The sequence below is a fragment of the Canis lupus genome, chromosome 3, assembly GCF_011100685.1.
Source record: "Canis lupus familiaris isolate Mischka breed German Shepherd chromosome 3, alternate assembly UU_Cfam_GSD_1.0, whole genome shotgun sequence".
NCBI classification, from domain to species: Eukaryota; Metazoa; Chordata; class Mammalia; order Carnivora; family Canidae; genus Canis; species Canis lupus.
This window is the reverse complement of record NC_049224.1, coordinates 8179620-8201756: the sequence shown is the minus strand read 5'-3', so window position 1 is coordinate 8201756 and position 22137 is coordinate 8179620. Positions and strand designations below refer to the sequence as shown.

At 40.7% G+C, this 22137-nt stretch overlaps 1 protein-coding gene across 11 annotated transcripts in view; it reads left to right on the top strand.

The window, feature by feature from the left end:
• Positions 1–22137, top strand: part of PAM (peptidylglycine alpha-amidating monooxygenase) — a 150348-nt gene that overhangs the window by 97418 nt on the left and 30793 nt on the right. For 6 of the 11 annotated variants that reach the window (XM_038532232.1, XM_038532229.1, XM_038532228.1 and 3 more), the window contains exons 14-15: positions 9568–9891; positions 19816–19945. In XM_038532232.1, the coding sequence (XP_038388160.1) occupies positions 9568–9891; positions 19816–19945 (454 nt within the window). The remainder of the gene's footprint in view (positions 1–9567; positions 9892–19815; positions 19946–22137) is intronic. The other 5 variants (XM_038532237.1, XM_038532236.1, XM_038532235.1 and 2 more) reach the window with 1 other exon arrangement.

Here is a 22137-nt window from a genome sequence, read left to right as displayed (position 1 = left end):
CCCTTTCATGTTTGATAGTATCTGTACATATATATATGTATGTATATATATATATAGAAATATATATATTTTTTATATATAGAAAAAATATGTAAGAAGTTTAAATATACCCAGAGCCTTCCTGCTTCCAGAGAAGAATTCTGTGGACACAGGAGAAATTATTTTCTCAGAGTTACTGTTTTATTCTACTTGTGAATAAATATGCTGTAAAGTGATTTAACTTGGGAGAAAAAAAGCATTCTGACTACCTTTACATACTGCAGAAAATAGGCTAAAATTTAATCCTGCAGAATAACATTCATATGTTGAAATTAGCGGGCCCATCAAAATGTCACCTGCTAGGTTATGTAAAGACAGATAACAACCAAAATCCATTTCACTGTCCAGTGTAGCCCACATATTACTCTGCTGGTCTTTGGGGACCACCAGCCTAGACTTTTAGAGAAGAGAGAAATATAACAAATGCATATTTCTATACATAGTCTATTTGATTCGCCAATGAGATCGATCTATCTCCTTGCAGTACACAGAGCACATCTACTCATTACTGAGAGAGTATCCCATCCTTCTCAGAGATATTTGTTTGCACAAAATATGTATTTGTATTAATTCCCTGGGTAGATAAATTGACCAGGTTGCTAAGAAGAGGGCTCTAATTATTCAAATAAATCATGCCACATCTGCTGATTTTTAAGGAAGCCCCCCAACTCAACCTTTTGCCTTATTTTGGTATTCTGGCCAAAACAACTTATGTTCAGGTACTCCTCCAGCTTGTATTGATTCTTTTAATATTTTAAATCCCCAATAAATAAAAGCTGTGAATCATTTTGGTTGTGCTAGCCACAGGTTAACAGACCGTAACTATGTTGGTCACACAGAGGACTTCAAACCCCCCCTGGAAATAGAACAGTTGTGGAGCAGGAATGAAAAGACCCCAAACGTCAGAGGACATGTACTCAAAGGCAAGTTCTGTACCCATCAGTGGCTAAATAATAGAGAAGAGTTCTTCCTGGATAACACAAACTATTATTTTTACTTCCTATCTTAATATGTTGGAAAACATATAGGAAGATAATGGTCAAGATATGTAATAAATTCTCTTTTGGAATGAAGGGATGACTTTTATTAAGGTAGTAAAAAAGACAGAAAGAGATTAATGCGATCTAGGCTGAAAAAAAGAAATGTAGCTGTGTCGCTTTTTTTTTTTTTTAAGATATTATTTATTTATTTGACAGGGAGAGAAAGCGAGAACACACAGGCACGGGGAGGGGCAGGCAAAGGGAGAGGGAGAAGCAGGCTCCCCAGGAGCAGGGAGCCTGATGTGGAACTCGCTCCCAGGACCCTGGGATCATGACCTGAGCTTCATGAAGGCCGATGCTTAACTGACTGAGCCTCCCAGGAGTCCTCCATCACGTTATTTATCTACTACTCTGTTTCTCCAGGAGGAATAGAAGTTTGGGTTTTTTAAAATTCTAATCACAGAAATAGCTAGCTATTAATTGTCAGAATATTAATCTTGATGGGAAATTTTGCTAAAAGAGACAGTTGAGTTATATGAATCTATGGAGTGTTGCCCAGCCTGTGCTTTAAACACGCTTACCTTCAGTATTCTTGTCTATATTTGCTTCCTGAAGAACAAAATTTGGTGAACGGCAACTGTATCTTAGAGCTATCTCAAAAGGTGTAATTGTGAAGATAAGAGAAGAGCCGCATTATACGACAGCTTTACCTATCATGCAACAATGGGACACATTTTAATGAGGCTTTAATTAAGTCTGTGGAGGTTTTTAAAACATAATGCTTATTTGACTGACGTGTGGAATAATATTCATTTAAAAAGATACGGAATTTACAGAAAAATACAAAGACGCAAATAAAAAAATCATCCATAATCCCCAGGAATATGGATATAGATGTACATCTCAGTGTGAAATGTATATTATATGCACATTATTATAATAACATATAGATCGTGTATGCACAGTTTTGTATCTTTTTTTTTTCGACACCATATATTGAATATTGCATCCAACTGGAAAGTTATTGGCAAGTGTGATTTGTTTTGCCTGCATAATATGTGCGTGTGCCCTGCCTGTACTGCTTTGAGACTAGCTTGTGCATCTGTAGGTGAGCTAACCTGTGATCGAGTTGATTGTGTTCGCCTCCAGGCAGAAAAACACTACTAGGTAGTCACAGTGGACTGAAGCATTACTATCCTTTGAAAAAATTTTTAAGTGAAGAATGACCTATGTCTGTCATGAATGCAATAAGCTAAACAGTATGACTCAATTCGACATTGATTCTAAGTGGAGGAAACAATCCCCGAAGACTACAGAATGAGAAGGGTGGCATTAAGGTTTTTCCAGAGCAGACACACAAACCTATCCTTTACCTATGTCTTATGATTGGCACTTTGGGAAAAGTAAAGCGTGTTTTGTTAAGTTCTCTTTATTTCTTATGTGTTACAATTTCTTATATATACTGCTGGCACAACCTGAGCTTTCTGTCAACATTCTTCGAGTATAAGGATTAGGGGCTGAAACCAAGAGGTTTACCAGCTTCGAGCAAGAATCTATACAAAGACACTTAGGAGTCCTGATTTTAAGTGTTTCCTTTATAATTCAAAGGGGCAGTGTTGAAATTTATGCTAGTTGTATTGGGAAGATTTGATGTCTTTAAAAAAAAAAAAAAACTCATGGAAGAATTGGAAGCCAAAATCTACAATACTAGTTGTCTTTGTTATTTTACATTATGCTCTAGACAGCGTTTCTTTTGCTGCAGAAAGGGCCTTTTACATGTTTTATTCAGTTTGCTCCCAACTCTTCTCATTTTAGTCTTCGTGCCCCCATCTAATCAATCTTTCTACTCAAAGGTCAGTGTGAGCGACTATATTCCCAAGGCAGGGAGAATATGACAAAAATACAATTTGTAGAGGGAAAACACTCCATGACCCCAGATAGTTAAAGGTCTTCAGACACCTTCTGTGAAACAGAATAATTTCACAGTAGTTTTATGCTAACAAAAATGAATTACCATTGGCATGTTTTATCAAATAAGCAGAATCAAGGGAACAGGGTTGCAAGTTAAAAAGACAATAATCTACTGTAAAAACTTGTTAAAGTGACAGCTGGTAAACCATTTATGAAGGGATTAAAGCAAAGGCCGGGCTTAATAACTAAAATTTCTGTTTCTTTGCTTTGTTGAAAATAGAATACTCCTTTCATTCTCTTGTAAAGTACAGATGATTTTAGTAGCATCCTCTTGGCTGGTTCCAAGCACCCACAACGCCACTTTGCTGTTTGAAAGAGGATACAGTTATTTTTTGTATTCCCATTCGCTAAAAATTTATCAGTTTGTTATGATTTATGAGCAGCTCACAAGTCTTTATATATTGAACTCATCTATCAAACACAATTCTAAACACCTCCCGAGGCTCTGGGAGGAGGAGTCGGTGCTGTTTTGAATTGGTTTCCTAATAGCAAAATAGGCAGATGAGAATGATCATTTATCACACAGTTGTGCTTGCTGATACACATCTGTGTGCGTGGTAGTTGCAAAAGCCATCATCTGCTAACTTCTCTGTCTTATGTTTGTCTCATTTCTATAAGAAAAGGAGAGGGAAGCCCGTTTTGATTGTTCAGTTCCCTAAAAGGAAAAATAATAATAAAGTTTTGACTTCATTTGCGATCCTTGAGCTGGTCACCACGATCGTGTTTTATTTCACGAAGACTAGTAGGATCAATGTTAGTGATAAGTAAACCAAATCAACTAACCAGAAGGGAAAAATCAAGCATGACTCAGTTCTAAACCAAAATGTTAAAATCTGAAAAGAAAAGCTTTTATTTTTCCATTCCTCATATCTCTTTCATTAATCAGGTATGTTCCATGTTGCCGTCTCATTAGCTTGGCTGCTTGGCACCTCCTATTTACTTTCCATGTACCATAGAAATCACAGAGCAATAGTGGAAGCTGTTTGCTGTAGGTAATAAAGAGCTAGTGATATGTGTGGCAAGTGGGACTTCATATTCTGAAGATTTACCAAAATGTTCCTGATCATTTTTTTTAAATGCCTCAACAAATAAGTAGAGAACCTTATTTTTTTTAATTCAATAATCTTAAGGCATTTGAATTAAAAAAAGAAAACTCATGGGGTAATTTTTCAATGTGTGTTTCTATTTCAGTTTATCTCCTGATAAAGTAAAACCAGAGAAATTTTCATGTTGATGGCAGGGAATAGTAAATGGTCCCTACAAAAAAGAAAAAAGTCCATTGAGTCGGGAAGTAGTTAATGCAAGAACGCAATTTAACAAAGTGGGAGTCTAACTGGTAGTGTTTTAGATTTCCTCATACTATGCTGTGTTCTTTTCCCTGGCATATTAGCTGCTACTGCAGTTATGTTTTCCAAATCCAGACGCTCTCAGCCAAATAACTTTAAAGAACTAGAACATTTCTGCATTTTATAAGAATCAAAAGTTTGGGTGAGAAAAAGAAATGAACTCACTGCAGCCTAAAATCATCAAAGAGATGTTTTTGTTTCTACTGATGGCAGAAGCGAAGGATGACATTTTTAACGAATTATTATTCCTTGCAGATTAATTTACTGAGTATCTGCTGTGATAGGAATAGTACTAATCACTGAGAATACAACAGTAAGAAATGAGGATTTTTATATTTTTTCATATAAAATAGCATTTATCCCTTTCCACCTGTCCCTTCCCAGATAATTTAAATGTACAAAAGTTTTTTGAGAAAATCTTATAGAATCTGATGATATGAAGAAGACAGGCCCGGAAAAGACAAAAAGAAACTTGCTCTGTTAAAAAGGTCACGCAGGAACTGGGCTCAAAGGACAGTTAATTTACATAGAAAAAAATTAAATATAATAAGATTGACAGGTCCAAGGTAAATTCACAGGAAAGAGTTTATTGACCATTATAGAAAAAAGAGGGGCAGGGAAGCCTGGATCCAGTATAGTGGTCAGTGAGGAGGGTGGGCCTCTCATTCAGGTTGCTCCTTCACATCCCAGCTCGGCTTCCTACCGCATGTGCAGGTTAGTCCTTTACCATTAATTTCCCCATCTAAAATGAGGACGATGAGTGTTTTGTAGATAATAAATGTGTTGAATTGTATAAAGCAACTCAGCAAGGTAACTGAGTGATGCTAAGCTCACAAGAGATGTTAACTATTAACTATTATCATCATGTGTGGTTTATAAACTACTTGTTTATCTGTTATCTCTGTCAGCAATAGGTAGGGTAACTGTATCTCCCAGTTTTTCCAAGATTGTCCCACTTTATGCCTAGTATAAATATTTACAACACTCTTCCTTCTCAAATATGTCCCAGTATGGGAAATAAATTACATGGTCATCTTAGCAGTGGGAACCAGAATAAAATTAGAGAATGTCACTATGAAATACAAATGTTGACAGAGCTGGGGAAAAGGTGGGGTATAACCAGGGAGTGTCCAGGGGACATGGGCTACGATCAGTCACAAGTCAGTTCCACAGAAGTAGAGCAGCTTTAATATTATTAGAGGCAGATTTGGACGTTGAAAGCAGGGATGAAAATCTTCTGAGGAAGGAGGGGAAGAGTCTTCCAGCATGCGATCAGATGATAAGAATCCCACATGAGTCCTGGTGGTAGGGAGGGGGAAGGTGATGTTGACACGTCAGCATTGATGAATCAGTTGACTTTGTGACTCACTGGTGGGAGAGGGACAAGTCCCGTTTTCTGGATTGATTAACCCAAAACACATTTCATCATCAAGAGAGATACTATAAAAAAGATGAAGTATGGGGAGGAGATGAAGAGCTCAGTTTTAGGCATGTCGAGTTCAAAATTCTGATGAAACAGACATCCAAGTCTGTTTGGATGTTTTGAGAGAGTGGTTTTATACATCAGTTTGGTCCCAGGAGAACTCCAGATATGAGGGCCATTTGTCTGGAGGCAGCAGCTTAAGCCTCATGAATGGCTGATATTTATAGGAAGAGGCCTTCACCGGGGGAAAGAAAGGATGCCAGGGATAGATCTCAGAAAACACCAGCATTTTTATATGTTGGAGAAGAGTAAGAGAAAGCAAAGATGACGGGTGGAGAAGGTCTGGAAAGAAGAATGCCATAAGGGCAAGAGTTTCTGAAGGGACCAGTGGGCAAAGATGAAGGGTCTATTGCCTTTGGCAACTAGGAGCTCTTGAGCAACTGGTGAAGAAGCCATAAAGGAGTGAAGGAAGAGGTGGAAGCAGATGCCTTTGGCTTAGACAAGAAAGGATATGAGGAAGGATGACGTCTCCTTGCACTGTCCAGTATGGTAGACACTAGCCACGAGTGGCTATTTGAATTTGGGTATAAATTAATTAAAAGCAAGTAAGAGTAAACATTAGATCCCTCAGTCACACTAGCCACATCACAAGTTCTCCGCAGCCCCCTGTGTCTGGTGGCTTTCGTGTTGGGCAGCTGTTACCTTAGAGAGCACCGTTGGACGGTGCTGGAACTTGGTGAAGGAGAAGGGGAGGCAGTAAAGTTGGAAAGACGAACTGCGTCAAGGAAGGTCTCTCTTTCCTCCACGACCACCCAAGAGAAATGCAGAGTGGGTGTGCTTGTAACCGGAGCCAAGTCTTGGGCAAAGAAGCTGTGTTAGAAAAGAAAAGAAAACAGGAGAGGTTCCAGGGGGTACTGGGAGGGCTGGCATCCAGAACACTGGAGTAGGGATAGTGCTTTCTCCAAAAATGGACTGAGACAGAGAGAGAGAGAGAGACAGAGAGAGACAGAGGGAGAGAGAGACAGAGAGAGAGTGCAAGCACCACTTCCTTTGGCAAAGCTAGGAAGCAAGTCACTACTGCAGCCATAGTGACGTGGTGAGAAAATATAGGGCTGTGAAGTTAAAGGGACTTTTTTTTACCCTCATTATGAAAATCCCAACACTTGAATACGAAATAAGAATTGAATTTTTTAGTTTGAGGTAAACAACAGATCGAAACAGACACACGTGCATGTGGCAACCAGAGTTTAGGTCTGTTTTGCTGGCAGTTACAATAGCTACGGTTCAGTGACACCTGCTTTACCGTGTGCACTGGACGGGGCCTTTCACAGTCACTTTTGAAACCCACAAAACAACTCTTAGAGGTTGTAGTCGTTACCTTTACAATGTTAAGCAACTTGCTTAGAGACACAGAAGAGCCACTAAGTACCAGGGTGGGATTCAAACATGGGTATGAAACATGCACCAGACCTTGGGCGGTCACCACCCCAGGAAGGACCTGAGTGCTGCAGGGCCACGGAGCTGAGACCCCTGCTTGGATGGTCAAGGAGGGCTTCTGGGACGTAAGTGACACTTCAGTATCTGAAAACTTGGGAGCCGGGTGGTTACTGGGGAGAGCGTGTCCCAGGAAGAAGAAACCTCTTAGATTGACATTGAAGGAAGGGAAAGCCATATGGCGCTACCATAAAACTGAAAAGGAAGGGAATATCGAGAACTAAAACTGGGGTAGAGACCATACGATGTCCTGTTTATTTTCTCCTCCATCCCCTGCACTCAAGGTTAGATCTATGTGGCTCAGAAAAATACGTAACATTTCAAGATTCCATATAATCCAGTCCCCAGAAGAGAAAGGAAAACTCTTTGGTTTGTGCCTGAGAACGTGAGAGATAGCCATCTAGTGGTCTCCCCTCTCTCTCTCTCTCTCTCTCTCTCTCTCTCTCTCTCTATCTCTCTCTCTATCTCTATAAATGAGCTGCAGCTCTGAAGCTTTGTTTTCCTAAGGCCAATGCAACCTTTGTGCAGCCAAGCCCATGACTTTGCTGAATTGTTGTTTTCCTAACCCAATGATGATTGAAAATGACCATTTCAAAGGAACCAGAGCATCATGCGTTTGATGCTTCATCACAGCTTTTAGATTTTTACTGACCCCCCTGAATAAACTACGCATAGTGGCAAGTCTGCGTTCCTCCACCAACATTATTAGCCTAATGACATGGATTCAGGATTTAAGATGCTGATTTTTGTTCCCGAAATAATCTTGCATTTCATTTTCTGTGTGGATGTTTCATTGTCTAACAGCACGGTAAGCTATTTATATTTGGGGGGGGCGGGGAGTGCAGGAGGATTCAGCGGTAATGGATTCGTTTCCGTGCAGCAAAATGCCACCGTGGCCTAACAGGTTTGGTTGAGGTGTAATTTGCTTTGTTCGTTTTACTGAGATTGGCCCTATTACTTGGCAATTATTTTCTGATTGAAGATTTCACCTGGGAGAAGCTGCTTTCGTGGGCAAGAATGGAAAACCTACTTTGAGTCATTAAACCAAGACTGTTTGTAAACATGACAGGATCTCTTAGCATCATTTTGGAAAGACTTCATGTCCCCTTGCACCAATTTTTAAATAATATATTCTTTAGAGGAATGTGTCGTCGTTAAGCCAGTTATCATTTTCATTTCCTACTGGTCATAAAAAAGATTTTACAAATGTTAACCGATCATGCTGTAGATGTAATTAAAGTTAAGCAATAGGACTCCGCAGTCCTAACTGATTTCATTAGCAGCACTTAGAGTGAGGAAAAAGAAGAAATGAGTGTTTGTTACCTCTGGGTTTGGCTTAGAAAAGCAGATTTATGTTTCTGTTGAGAATGTAAACATGTTTCCCATTCACATAGCTGATGTACATGGATTTAAAGCCATAGATGTAAATGATGAGGGTTAAAGTGCTTCATGAACCTTCCGTAGTCCTATGGAAGTCATAATGCTTTATAAATAATTTGCTTTCATGGAATTAAATTATCAAATCCAAGTTTCCTTTTTAGTAAAAAAAAAAAAAAAATAGACATGAAATGTATCTTAGTGATGCATCATTCCAATGATCGTTTATTAAAATCTTCTCTTTTGTTTGCAAGTGATTTAATTTATTCTTTTCTCGCAAAATTCTTTTCCTGGAATTTGTTTATTTCTTGTTTAAAATGAACAACTGGAGCTACTTTACAGTAGCACTGCTGACAAAATAATAATAATAATAATAATAATTAATAATAATAATAAAACTTTGGTTTTCCACTTGCCAAGAAGATGCGCATACCTGTTAGGTATCTTGTGTTTTATGCATATGCTGAAAAATACACGTTTAATTTCTCGTACGTTGTACTCTAATAGGCTTCTGGAGACAACTCCAAAGCGTTTTCCTCAAAGATGGCTGTTTTCTGATGTAGCTGTTAATAATATTTTTAGAAATCGAACTTCCAAATCAATCCAGCTCTACCGTGAAAACCATTTATTGAAACATGCCGCGCAATCACATGTGCATTGTCTTGTGTCCACTAATATGCAAATAGAGGTTATCTCGTGTTGTTGGCTCCTGAGATAAAGAAATAGGTGGTTTATGAAATGAAATGTGAAGCCTGTCCTTTTTTTCCTTGTTCTGGGAAATCCTCTTTTTTTCCCCTCACGCTTGAACATCTGAGAGCAACCTTCTCTCCCACTCACGACGACGAACCAGGAGATGGTATTAGTAAGGCACAAAATGTTGTAAAGTTTGCAATCTTATCAACCCTCCACCCCTTATCTCTTCTCTTTTTTTCCACAGGTGATTTCTATTCACTGCTTTCCAAGCTGCTAGGAGAGAGGGAAGATGTGGTTCATGTGCATAAGTATAATCCTACAGAAAAGGCAGAGTCAGAGTCAGACCTGGTAGCTGAGATTGCAAATGTAGTCCAGAAGAAGGATGTTGGTCCTCCTGATGCCAGAGGGAGTGCAGAGCGTGAGGACAGGGGCAATGCCGTTCTTGTTCGAGACAGAATTCACAAATTCCACAGGCTAGAGTCTACTCTGAGGCCAGCAGAGAGCAGAGTTCTGTCATTACAGCAGCCCCTGCCTGCTGAAGGCACCTGGGAACCAGACCGCTCAGGAGGTGCGTGTAGGGCTTCTTTTAAAGAACAAACTATAACACGCTGCAATCCACATTAGCAGAATCTGAAGGGAATAAAAATGAATGGGTGAAAAAATAACCATCAAAAGAACTTAGCAGGAAAAAAAAAAAAAAAAACAACCAAAAATGAAAAACCACATTACTCAGACCTGGGTTATGAGATATCACTTTGGTTTGAGCTTTTCTTTCTGTCTTGGTCCGAGGCTACATAAATTCAGTTTCCGTTCAGTCGATGAGCCGGAATTACCGGGACCAAGAAGATCTAGATCATGTTGGGGAGGGGGCGGCACATGAAACTCAGGGCAGCAAATTCTTACCAAATCGGTGTTCTCTGTTCTGCTCTGTGGAAAGAAATGGGAAGTTCAACACCCGATACGTACAGTCTCAGTATATGAAATGCCTTTATGCAACCTTCTTTTTTAAGGGAGTTAAATTCCCATGAAAGGAATCTTATCCTTCCAACATTCTCTTCCAGTTGACTTGTAAAAAATAAAAAAAATAAAAAAAAATAATAATAATAACCATTTTTGTGACTGTAGTTTCTTAAGTTCCATCATCAATTACACTCTTAATTGGAAAATTGAGTAGTTATTTCTGGGGGGACCTCCAGCAAGTCAGAAACTCTTGAGATTTATCTTTATTTCTAACCAGGATTGGCTTCCATATTTAGAGGACAATACTTATTCCCTTCAGGTTTCTGTACCAGCAAGCTATGGATGCCTCATCTTTGTCTTTAATTGTGCTGTGGCCTCTGTCCCATCGATTGTGTTTCATGTTCCTTGCTAATGTGGAAAGCCAGATGATACAGCATGTGGAGATAATCTCCAAAAAAGTAACGGATATGGGTGCATGGCAGCTGTCCACGCGTGGGCTGGAATGGCTCAGGCTGCCAGCTTGGTGTTTTCAAAATACAGCTTTGCAGGAAGCCATAAATTATTCAACACCCAGCTGATTTTTATTTATAATTGAAAAAAAATTAGCATGAGGTGCCTTTTTTGGCTCACACAGAAGTTTCAAGCACCGTCCGTTGGGACTGATCTAGTAGTTTCCATGGGATGTTAACTGGGACCTGGATTTTTACATCTTGATATTTAAATAGGATCAGCCCTGCTCTAACTCCTGATGTTATCGGATGAAACTGTGTTTCTCAAGAGGGGTCCCCTGGACTGCAGTGCATCAGAATCACCTAAGGTGGGGCTTAGGAAAAATCGCGACTCCTTAATCCCACCAAAGAACAACCGAATTGACATTGCCGAGTGTGGTGCCTAGAAAATCTGCAGGTCATCGTGGCCCTGTCCACTTCATAGATAGGCTCAAGTGTCTTTCTGAACCTCTGCATTCGGGACCGTCAGTGGGAACCCACACAGAATGAACATATACGAGGCACAAGGGCCTCCCTGGTGAGGACACAGCTCTATTCAAGTGTGAAATGTTGGCGCTGCATCATGCTTTATTCCGTGACTTCTCTTTGTTACTCCTGAATTTGAAATGATGTAGTGGTTATTTATGGGTATCGTAAGTGCCCGTGTAAAAATCATAGTTTAACTTAAGGCACGGTGTTCCTAAAACTTATTTAGCTTTTTAATGAAAGAAATATTTCAAATACCCCAAGTGCATTTTCTTGCTGGATCGTACACTTTCCGTGGTGGTCAGAATGGCAGTGTCCAGGGAGAAAATGTTTCCGCAGGATCTTGGTCAGGAAATTTCCTTTCATTTTAAATATGTGGGTAAAGGTCACTGAATGAAATAAAACAATGAGTCATAGAAACATACAGCACAAATCCTAATTATAGAAAGGAAATGTGCATGTATTTCCTTTCTGAGATGATTTATTTTAGTGTTGCTTCACTACTCTGATTCAAGACCTTTTTAAACATTAAATGCAGACTCGCGAGACTCATTTTTAGATAAGCTGTTTCTGAAAGCCTTTCCTTTTTTTTTTTTTTTTTCAACTTTCATTGTTCATCATGACACAATGTAATAGCTAACCTTAACTGGAAATATTTCATTTCTTTCTGTAAGCCAGAGAAAGACCTGTCCTCAGGAAGCTTCCATCAGCAAAAAAAGAAAGTAGGGAGTTAGTAGGATACAATACCCCAGTGAAACAGTAGGCTAATTCATGTATATTTCCCAGGGGATGAATAAGGGGAATAAATTTGATGGATAACCTTCCACTGTTTTTCTCATTCCCTTTCTTTATACTTCAGACAAAACTGAAAATGGTACCCTCATGGTCCGGAGGAATGAACTGTCTCCCTAAATGCCTAATGTGCTGTAAGGAATTACATTAGCTTCAAAGAAGAAGGTGGCTTTTCATCTGAGATTATTACTAAAACAAAAATGTAAGGCTGTCATGCTGCTTAATATCATAGCTCATACTCATTTCATGTCTCTTTGAGACCTATTTTAATTTTCAAACAAAGAAATGGAAGCCTAGAGAAGTTAACCCGTTTCCATGAGGTCACAGAGTCTGAATTTAAAACTTGGACACTATGACTGAACTTAAAAGTAGAATGTGCACCTTCTAGTTCTTTACACTTCGTTATGGTCGTGCACGAAATACTGGGCTAACTGGCTTGCCCAGTTAGGATATACCTCCCTGGAGCTCTGGACCATCACTGCTTAGAAGCTGGAAACTTCTCCTTGGGACCATGTTCTGATGTCCATGGTTGATAGCACTAGCACAACCCGGTACAGAGGCATTTTATGCTGCAGCTCTTTAGATCTCATTGACTGGGCCATATTTTGGAACTGTCACACAGTAATGGGTCCTAATCAGCCGAGTTGAGGGGTCAAGGGTGACATACTGATCAGCTCAAAAATCTGGATGTGACTGTGTGGGGTAGGCCCAGGACTGCCTGAGGGTTTCAAAAGCTGTACCATTTTGTGCGCTTCTAGATGGGTCTGAATTCCACGTGGTCCCACAACCAGGCAACTGCCCCTTTAAAATTGAGTTCCCACCGCATAGTGGGTTGAGGATCAGTGGACACAAGCTGCGTGAATGATGTCTTCCAACTTTGCTGTGAAGTCTTTAGCATTCCCAAGAACAAGATGGTTAAGTAGTGTGTTTTTAGTGTGTCTGTAAAAGTGCAAAGATCCGCAAATAGCACCGACCTTCGTGACCTTTGGCGGGTCTGTTCTGAAAACTCTTCTCCCAGTAGTCCTGAAACAGCACTAGAAGCACAGAAATGTCCTGGAGAGGTGCAGCTAGACTAGTCCAGAGGTTTCCAACTATTGCTGGAAAGGGCATGCCTCAAAGGGGAAGCAGTGGTTGCGGTCTCCATGCCCCACACATGCACGCACACAACACACACATGTGCATGCACTGCATGCACACAATACAGCTTGCCCCAGAACGATTGATTCTGCATTTGGCTGAAATAAAATTTGAAAACCATTCCATGGAGGTAATATGATGTGGAACGCTTCAGGCCCTGGAGACCAGCTTCCTGGCTTTGAATCCTAGCTACACCCATAACTATGCGATCCCTGGGAAGGTTTACAAAAGAAATTCTCTGGGCTTTAGTTTTCTCATCTATAAAAATAAAGATCGTAACAGTACATTTCTCATAGGGTTGAAAATGAGGGTCGAATAATATTTCCATGTATCCGATAATACATGGAAAGTTTTTTGAACAGTTTCGGGCGCACAGAAAATACTTAATAAATGTTGTAGTACATTAACAATAATTATGATTCTAATTGCCACCATTAATGTCATACTGTATTAAGATTTCAAAATTTTAAACACCGAAGTAATAGAACTAAATATTAATTAACTTAAGCAGCATCCATGAGAGAATTTTCTTGGAATGTGTAGGAAAGCTGTAAAATTTGGCGCTCCCAATTTGATAAAATCAGAAAATGACTTGGCGTGGTGTTCCATCACAATGGGAGTTTGTGGCTCTTCAAATCTCCCGATCACTTACATCCATCTGCCTTGATGTTTGCCTGTGATGTATGATGGGCCGTGTGAAAATCTTCAGCTAGGTAGACTGAGGAGCGGATACACTCCTTTTTACACTTAACAGTCATTTGGGTTCTACCATTAGTTTGGTATCTGCGTGAAACAATATTCGTAGGATAGGTGTAAAATCTTAGTTTCTATTCTTCTGGAAACCAGACTCATTGAGAAATCAATTTAAAACTACAGATTGAAAAAAATAAAAAATAAAAAAATAAAACTATGGATTGCTATTCTCAGTGGCAGATACGATTGGACTACTGTTTGCTATCAGGAAGCCTGATTCAGGATGCAATTGCATACCTCTGGGCATCCAAAAATAATATCTACATTTGTGTGACGCTTCTTTATCAGTTAAAAGAACTCATAAGCTCTCTCAATATTCTTACAAATATTTGGATTTTACTTAAATTCTATGGACAACTCACAGAGTCCACACTTCAAACGTATTTCAGTCATGTGCTTACCTCTAGTTTCACATCTTGTAGGATTTCCCGGGTAAAATAAAGCATTCAGTTGGCTGGATTTTCTCTCTGGAGGGAAGGAGAATTATAAGAACAGAGACATAGCCCTGTGAGCCAGGCTAGGTGTTTGAGGTGCATTAACTTATTTAATTCTCGTAACAACCCTATTTATAAACCCATTTTATCGGGGAATACACTGAAGTGTAGAAAGGTTAAGTCACATGCCTCAAGTGCCATAGCTCAAGGAACCAGGATTCAAAGCCAGTCAGACTTGCTCCAAATCTGGGTTTTTTTTTTTTTAATTTTTATTTATTTATGATAGTCACAGAGAGAGAGAGAGAGAGAGGCAGAGACACAGGCAGAGGGAGAAGCAGGCTCCATGCACCGGGAGCCCGATGTGGGATTCGATCCCGGGTCTCCAGGATCGCGCCCTGGGCCAAAGGCAGGCGCCAAACCGCTGCGCCACCCAGGGATCCCCCAAATCTGGGTTTTTAATCACTTCGTTATTTTGCCTCTCACCATGACATAAAATAGTAGATAAATAAGTAGATAGGAAGAGAGGGAGCGAAGGAGGGAGGAAAGAAGGCAGGCAGACCAGAGGGAAGCCTGATGATTGGTTTTGGTCCAATTGTCCCATCATCATGTCTCATCTCATTGTAGTAACTCCAGGTGTAGATTACTTTTGATCGTACTTTCTCAGTCAATATCCAAACATTTTGATCAAGTGGACGATCTCGTTTGCAGTTAAATCTTAAAAAGAAATTCTTGCTAGTGCTGTTGAGCCCTCGTGACGTCTCACTTCTCTCCCTCACTTCATCTCCATTCAATGAAACATTATAATTTAATTCTTGTTTTCTTTCTGACTTGAGTATAAATATTTCTCCTGTAGTTTCAGTTAATTATAGTTACTGCTGGCACTTCTGGTGAATAGCAATCCCTGACCAAAATAAGGCATCTTTTCTCACTAGAAGAGAATTTCCCTGTTTCTGTTGAAGCTGTCTAGTGATTTCATCAAGGGTCTTTTACTTAAGGTTAAGTGTGAAGAGCCCCTGTTCCACTGAAGTGAAGTCACAGCTCTGGGTCGGAAATTACATTTTTTTTTTCTCAGCTTTATTTAATTCTGTTAGTTCTTCTGTAACACAGATGAATGAATGCCCTTTTAAATGCCTTTTAATAATTTCATATGAAAGCAGCATTGATCACTAACATTAATCTCCCTCATAGAGAGGTGTAATTCATTAATTCTTAGTGATTTATTGATACCATTTTAATAGTAATGTTGAATTTTTTTCTGAAAGTAGTAACTTTTTCCCTAAATATACAGCAGAATATGACTGCACATTTACCTTTATATAATGCATGTAAGAATTCTTCTGAAATAATCCAGTTATTTGACATCTGAATTTAGAGCAACTGACACTTAGATGTGGGAATGATTTGCCCAAGGTCATGTCTAAGAAATTTGTATTAATTTTCAAATTAAAACCGTAAGGCTCTCCAACATTAGTCATATCCTGAATCACTTCATAAATGAAGAAGGCTAAGAGAGATCTGAACTCTAATTTTTAACTCTGCCATGATTGAAAATGTTAAGTTTAAGTGAGAACCCAAATACGGTTTATCGTGTAATTTCTCTAATAAGGATTTGAAATATTTCTTAATTGGGGATTAGAAAATAGTCATCCTCGATATTGATGGTTGAAGTCTGGCCCAAGCCTCCAGTTCCTTTCCTGTGAAATGAGCCAGGATGAGCCAGCACGTCACTGGCACTCTGTGATTCTCCTGTAACGACAGGCCGGGCAAGGAAGTACCTCAGTATTAATTCCATATACACGTACCACCGGCCCTAAGTGACTGCCCTGATTCTCAATCACTCAGTCTTAACAGGCACAGCCTTTAAAACCCTAATGACGAAAAAGATGGTGACGCTGGAAGTAAAAACACCAATTAACCAAGCTAATGTTCCCAGAAGAGAACATGAACTCAGTTTTCCTTTAACTCCTGTAGAATCTCTAGTTAACACAGAGACCTAGACCCTGAGGAGTTTGAGGTCTTGGGCAGGTAATCTTCATAATTGTGCAGCAGTATTTTAAAATCACACTTAAAATAATATGTATTATCTAAATAACATATAAATAGAGTCTCTCCAAAAATTTTGCCATGCACGGAGTAGTTCTCTTTTGCATCGACTCAGTGCTAGAAGAACCAGGTTGCTCGCAGCGTTAGCTTTTTTATATATTTCCTTACCTACTACCTTTACTGTTTTGAAAATTCACCAAAAGTATACGTTTTAATAAGTATGTTCCAGATATTTACACTGCTTTTTCCTTTTTGAAAAGTTCCAACCTAAAGGGATTCTCATATGTAATAAGATAGACTGTTCCCAATGCATCCACTCAGTGCTTTTTGCAGACTTCTGAGTGCTTCCCAGTCTAAGGTCAGTGATAATTGGGATCATTCCTAGCCAGATTAAAGTTTCTTACACAGTATTTCCAATATTTTATGAAACTCACATTTGTCCCCAGTGTAGTTATTTTGGACACTGCGCATATATATTTTTTTAATCAGAATTAGTATCTCTGAACTATCATCAGCCCCTAGCATCCAGTTCCTGCTGGTCAACCACTGAATAGAAATGTTCTAAGAAACATGTTTGTTTCTTTTCTTTTTTCTTTTTTTTTCTTTCTTTCTTTCTTTTTTTTTTTTTTAAGGATTTTATTTATTTATTTGAGAGAGAGTATGAGAGAGCACGAGTAAGGAGAAGGAGGAGAAGCAGGCTTCTTGCTGAGCAGGGAGCCCGATGCAGGGCTCAACCCCAGGACACTGGGATCATGACCTGAGCCGCAGCCTAAGTGACTGAGCCACCAGGCCCTCCTGTTTATTTTCTTTAATGAAAATAATTAACCAATTACCATTTTTATTGAGCCTCTTATCAGTGTCTTCAGCACAGTGGTGAGGGTAAAAAGAGGTAGTGCAAGTGAATGACAAGATCATAAGGGTGTTTGAGTGCTAGTTGACAACTTAACTAGAGACCGGTTAGTGCATGGATTAGGCCACTACAGGGACCCCAGGCCCTGTGCAACACTTGGTGAAAATAGTAAATATGACACGATCCTGGCCCTTTTAAGAAATTCCATCTGGTGGCAGTGGTGCTGGGCTCTGAGAATCAGATGAAAGCCATTAAGTGTCTCTGTTGTCATGAGGTTCGAGGTTCCCTTGAAGCCCATCCAGACTCTTCAGGAGCTGATGACTGCTGCCAGGAACCTGACCACCAGGTGGGCGAGCTGTAACAGGCGTGAATGAGCGACCTGTCACCTGAGATTCAAGCAACTTTAAAATAATTTCAGACCTTTTCTTTGGACAGTGACTTAGCTACTGGTTGACCTCTCTAGACTTCTCTGGTTGGCATGCTTGTACCACTATTTCCAGAGTTCTCTTTTGAAAACACAGTTTTAATCCTTGTCGCCCGTGCTTAAGAACTTTCTGTGGCTCCCGGCCGCCAGTAGCAGCAGTTTGCATCCTTTTTTTCCCCTTTATGACAAGTGTGATAGATGATGAGTGCTATTCATCTGGGCAGCCCCATTCACGTCCACTGCTTGTGCCCAGAACTGCTTGCAAGTGTAAGCGTGCCCGCTGTAACCCTGTCGCCCTTCTCTTCCACTCAAGAAGGCGTCTCAAAACACGTGAGTGAGAATGACATTCTCGTGGGCTCTCATGTATTTCAAACGTAAATTATTCTCAAACTCTGTGCTCTCCTGCTACTAATACTGTACTTGCAGCGGGCCTCAAGATGAATCCTCGTAGAGATCAAGACCCCACAGCTCAGACTCACAGTCATTCGTTGTTAGAGCCATACTCCTTCCGTGGTTTAAGGTACATTTTCCAGTCTAAACTAGATCTCCTGCCTGCTGCCCCCCGAGCCCTGCCTGGCCATACACAGGTGACTCTGCAGATTTCCTAAAGGCCTTGAAACTTTTCCTGCAGTCATAAATGTCCCCAGTTTGGACCTTTCTGACCAAAATATTCTCTACCCGCTTCTGTACCCGGTGAGCCCTGACCCCCCTGTGAGTGCAAACAGGGGATCTCCCAGGTCTGGCCTTGACCCTACCCTCTCCCACCCAAGCCCCAGCGAGGGTTACAGACCCTTTCCTGTCTTCCAGCACGACACTGTGTCCTAGGTATTTGGTTTCTGGTTTGTTTTGTTTTGTTTTTGTTTTTTTCTCATTTTATTCTACATGTCCTCCAAGGTCAAAAACCATCATTTTATTTCCTTGAGTTCCCAGAGTCGAGCATAATGCCTTAACGTAGACCGTACACTTAGGGAATGCTTGTTGAGGATGCTTCTAGCAAAAGTGGTAGCCAGAACTGATCCAGGCATTCGGGTGTGCTGTCTCATTAATTTTTATTGAAGAAAAAAAAATTACACGTGCAAAGGTAAAGAGACTTCGAGGGAAGCGGTACTATTTCCCTAAGTACAGTTGAGGAAATTGCTTCTAAGTGTTTATTCTCATAGCAGCATCCTCTCCGGCTTTCAGAAGCTGACGACACAGGCCCTGCCGTCTGCAGTGCCTGCCTCTGGGGATGCCACGGCCTGTTGCCACGTCCTCCGGAAGATGGGAAGGAGGAACGGGGCTCCAGGAGCTTCCTTTCTACCTCTCGGGGTCCCTGCCGAAGCTTTCGACTCTGCTACAGTAGATCTCACAGTATCTTCAAAATTTTGCATCCTCCATTAGTACAGCTAACCCGCAGAGCGCGCCTCTTTATTCACCAGCACGTTTATAGAGGGAGATCGCACACCTGCACCCAGATGGTCTCTAAGCCTGGGTGTCTCCTGGCCAGAAATGAGAGGAGCTTGCAAATCATCCAGCCACGGACTTTGTGTTCCCCTGGCCTTCTGCTAGGCAACGGTGAAGTAAAGCGAGGAAAGAGTGTCTTCCCATTCCACTCCCGTTTGGAGAAACGCGGTGGGTCTCCTTTACAGGTTCCTGGGGCAGGAGATGATCCGCAGTGGCGTATTGTAGGGCCTGGAGTACGTTAGACATGCATACAGGGTCCTGCCCGTGTTGCTCTTTATTCACCTACTGTAAAGGCTTTGTATTCAAAGGAGGCCGTCCATGCTCCCGTATTTCCCCAAAATAGGGATTTCACAGAAGAATCTTGTCAAGAAGAAAGGAGTCTCAGGTTGGTCTGTTAACAAGAAACCAACTGAGGGGAAGCTGTGTGTGCAGGCATGTTTGATCCACAGGACCAGCGGACATGCAGTCCCCACACGGGTTCGCAGGCACTAACTTTGGCTCCTGGTTCGGGAAGCTGCCCAGCATGTGCATGTGGTGTATCTATGCAGAGCACGGCTTGGTTTTTGTTTTCCTCGCATCTAGTGACGTAACTGCATGAGTTTCTTCCAACCCCCGGTGAATCTTCATGAGCTTATTATACTAGCTTTCCTTTTTACACCAAATGTGTGGGTTTTTCTTTTAGATTTCCATGTCGAAGAAGCACTGGATTGGCCTGGAGTATACCTGCTGCCAGGCCAGGTTTCTGGGGTGGCTCTGGACGCTAAGAACAACCTGGTGATCTTCCACAGAGGCGATCATGTCTGGGATGGAAAGTAAGTAATATTTTTTTCCTTCAAGGAGTGGGACCTGACAATAAATACAGCATGCATCACTCTTTGTGGAGCTAAGCATAATCCTAAGGGAGCTAACCCGGGTTCTTTTTGAGCTTCGTTTTTGTGAGCAGACCACATTTACTCTTTGAGTGCCTGACTGTGCTAAGTAGAGAAAGGAGGTCCTGTGCATTTAAAAACAAATGAAAATAGTTTCGCCAACTAGTTTGTGGAAAGAAGGCAATAACAAACCGTCTGTGATCCTGCCTGCTGCTTATTTTACTCCCTCCTCCTTGGAGCCACCTTCAGATTCGTAGGGAGAAGGGAAGGTAAGTCAGTACACTGCTGAGGCATTATAAGACGTCAGAGAAAATGCATCATGAGAAACGATCCGCCAAGAAAAGTTGTCAGTTGACTGCAATACAGCACTGTGCTATTTCTGGGTATGTGCGACGTCAAGAAGCATTCTAGGACGATTGGACTCTCCTTCTCCATCAGACCCCGCTCCGTGGCAGTGGTGACACTTGGCCCTCTGAAGATGATGCTTGAACCAGTTTGGCCACCACGTGTGTAGAGAGAGAGTAGCTTGGCCTTCACATTTTCAGAGATTCGTTTTATTACTCAAATTTTCTCTTTTTAAGAGCACCCAAGACTGAAGGACTAATTTCCCTGCTTTTCCTTCTGGGTGTCTCTTTCCGAGCTTTTATTTTACCTTCCGCTATCTCCTTGGAAGGATTTTTGGGAAAAATGTCCATCTATCTAGCCTTTATTTTCTTCTGTGGGCCTGCCACTCTTCTAAATGTTTACGTAAACCACCTCACGCAGCCCGGCACTGTTGCTGTCCCTATCATGCACATTTTCCAGATGAAGAGATCAAGAGAAGGGAAGTGTTTCTTGCCCCACATCTCAGAGTTAGCTAGTGGCAAGGCCATGCTTTGGCCCCTTCCTGTCTGACTCCAGGGTGGGCCCCGGTACCCACTGTGTGATACTGCCTTTTATGGGATTCTGAGTACATTCACATGATTATTTTGTTAAAAGCTTGCTCCCCAATTTAGCAGGTTGTGTTAAGTCTCCCGAATAGTGAATATCCATTTATTTATTTGTTTGTATCACAAATTTACATATGAAGGTAAAATCTCAAAATACCAATTAATTGCAACGAATCTTCTCCTTTCAAGCGTATGGCCTGTAGGGTCTCACTCATAAAACGGAGGACCTCCAGAGAGTTCAGTTTTTTTTTTTTTTTTCCTTCCATTTTCAGAGATACTGATTAAACTTCTGCTAATGCTAAACCTGCTCTGCCTCTGTACACGGATGGAGCTTTCTTTGTGCAGGTGGAGATGGAATGCAGTCAGCATCTCACAACAGATTGCTAGCTTTGGTATTGTTTAATTGTCCTTTCCCATTGTCACACTGGAAAATGGAATCTGAGAAAGAAATCACTTCAGGGTTCAAAGCAATCGAACTCAATATTCCTATTCATACATCTTTGTTACATCTTCTTAGTCATTATTGAACATCTAATGGTATTTTAACAAGTGCTTTTTAAAAGCAAACTGTTTCTATTCATTGTAGCATATTCTTCGTTTTAATGAATATTGCTACATTTTCTGCATGGGTTTCTAGCCACATTTTACCAGAGGAGAAAATTACAGCGTCATTTTCTCCCATTGATACTGTTTCAGCTGGCTAAAGCTGAATTGGATAAAGTCCAATTCTCCATTTTCATGTGATACTCCCTCCAAGCCAACAGCAGAGGCTGGAACAATCTAATAGGAGAAGAGATCGGGACAGGCCAGCTCGGGGTGGATGATGATGACCTTGGGGTAGGAAGTGAGAGCCACAGATAGACCATTTTCTGTGACTTCCATGTTAGTCCTCGCCAAAGAGCTGCTTTTTCCTGGCATCTGGCTTTCATCTAGAGAACCAATATCATGGGCAAATAGATTCCGGTTTCATTTGCCAAAGCCCTGGTGTGTTTATCCCAATAATAAATAATAAATGGCACCAACAAAAAGGTGTTTGTTAAAAATACAAGACTTCTTCAGAGCAGATGCACTGCTTTAACTCATTAACATCTCTGTTTCTTCTTTCTCAGTTCGTATCTTTCACATGTAAGAATTTTGTTACCTCTCTTTCCTTGCATCTCCTATATTGCCCGTTGGCCTCCAGCAGCCTTTTTAAGCCATGGTTGC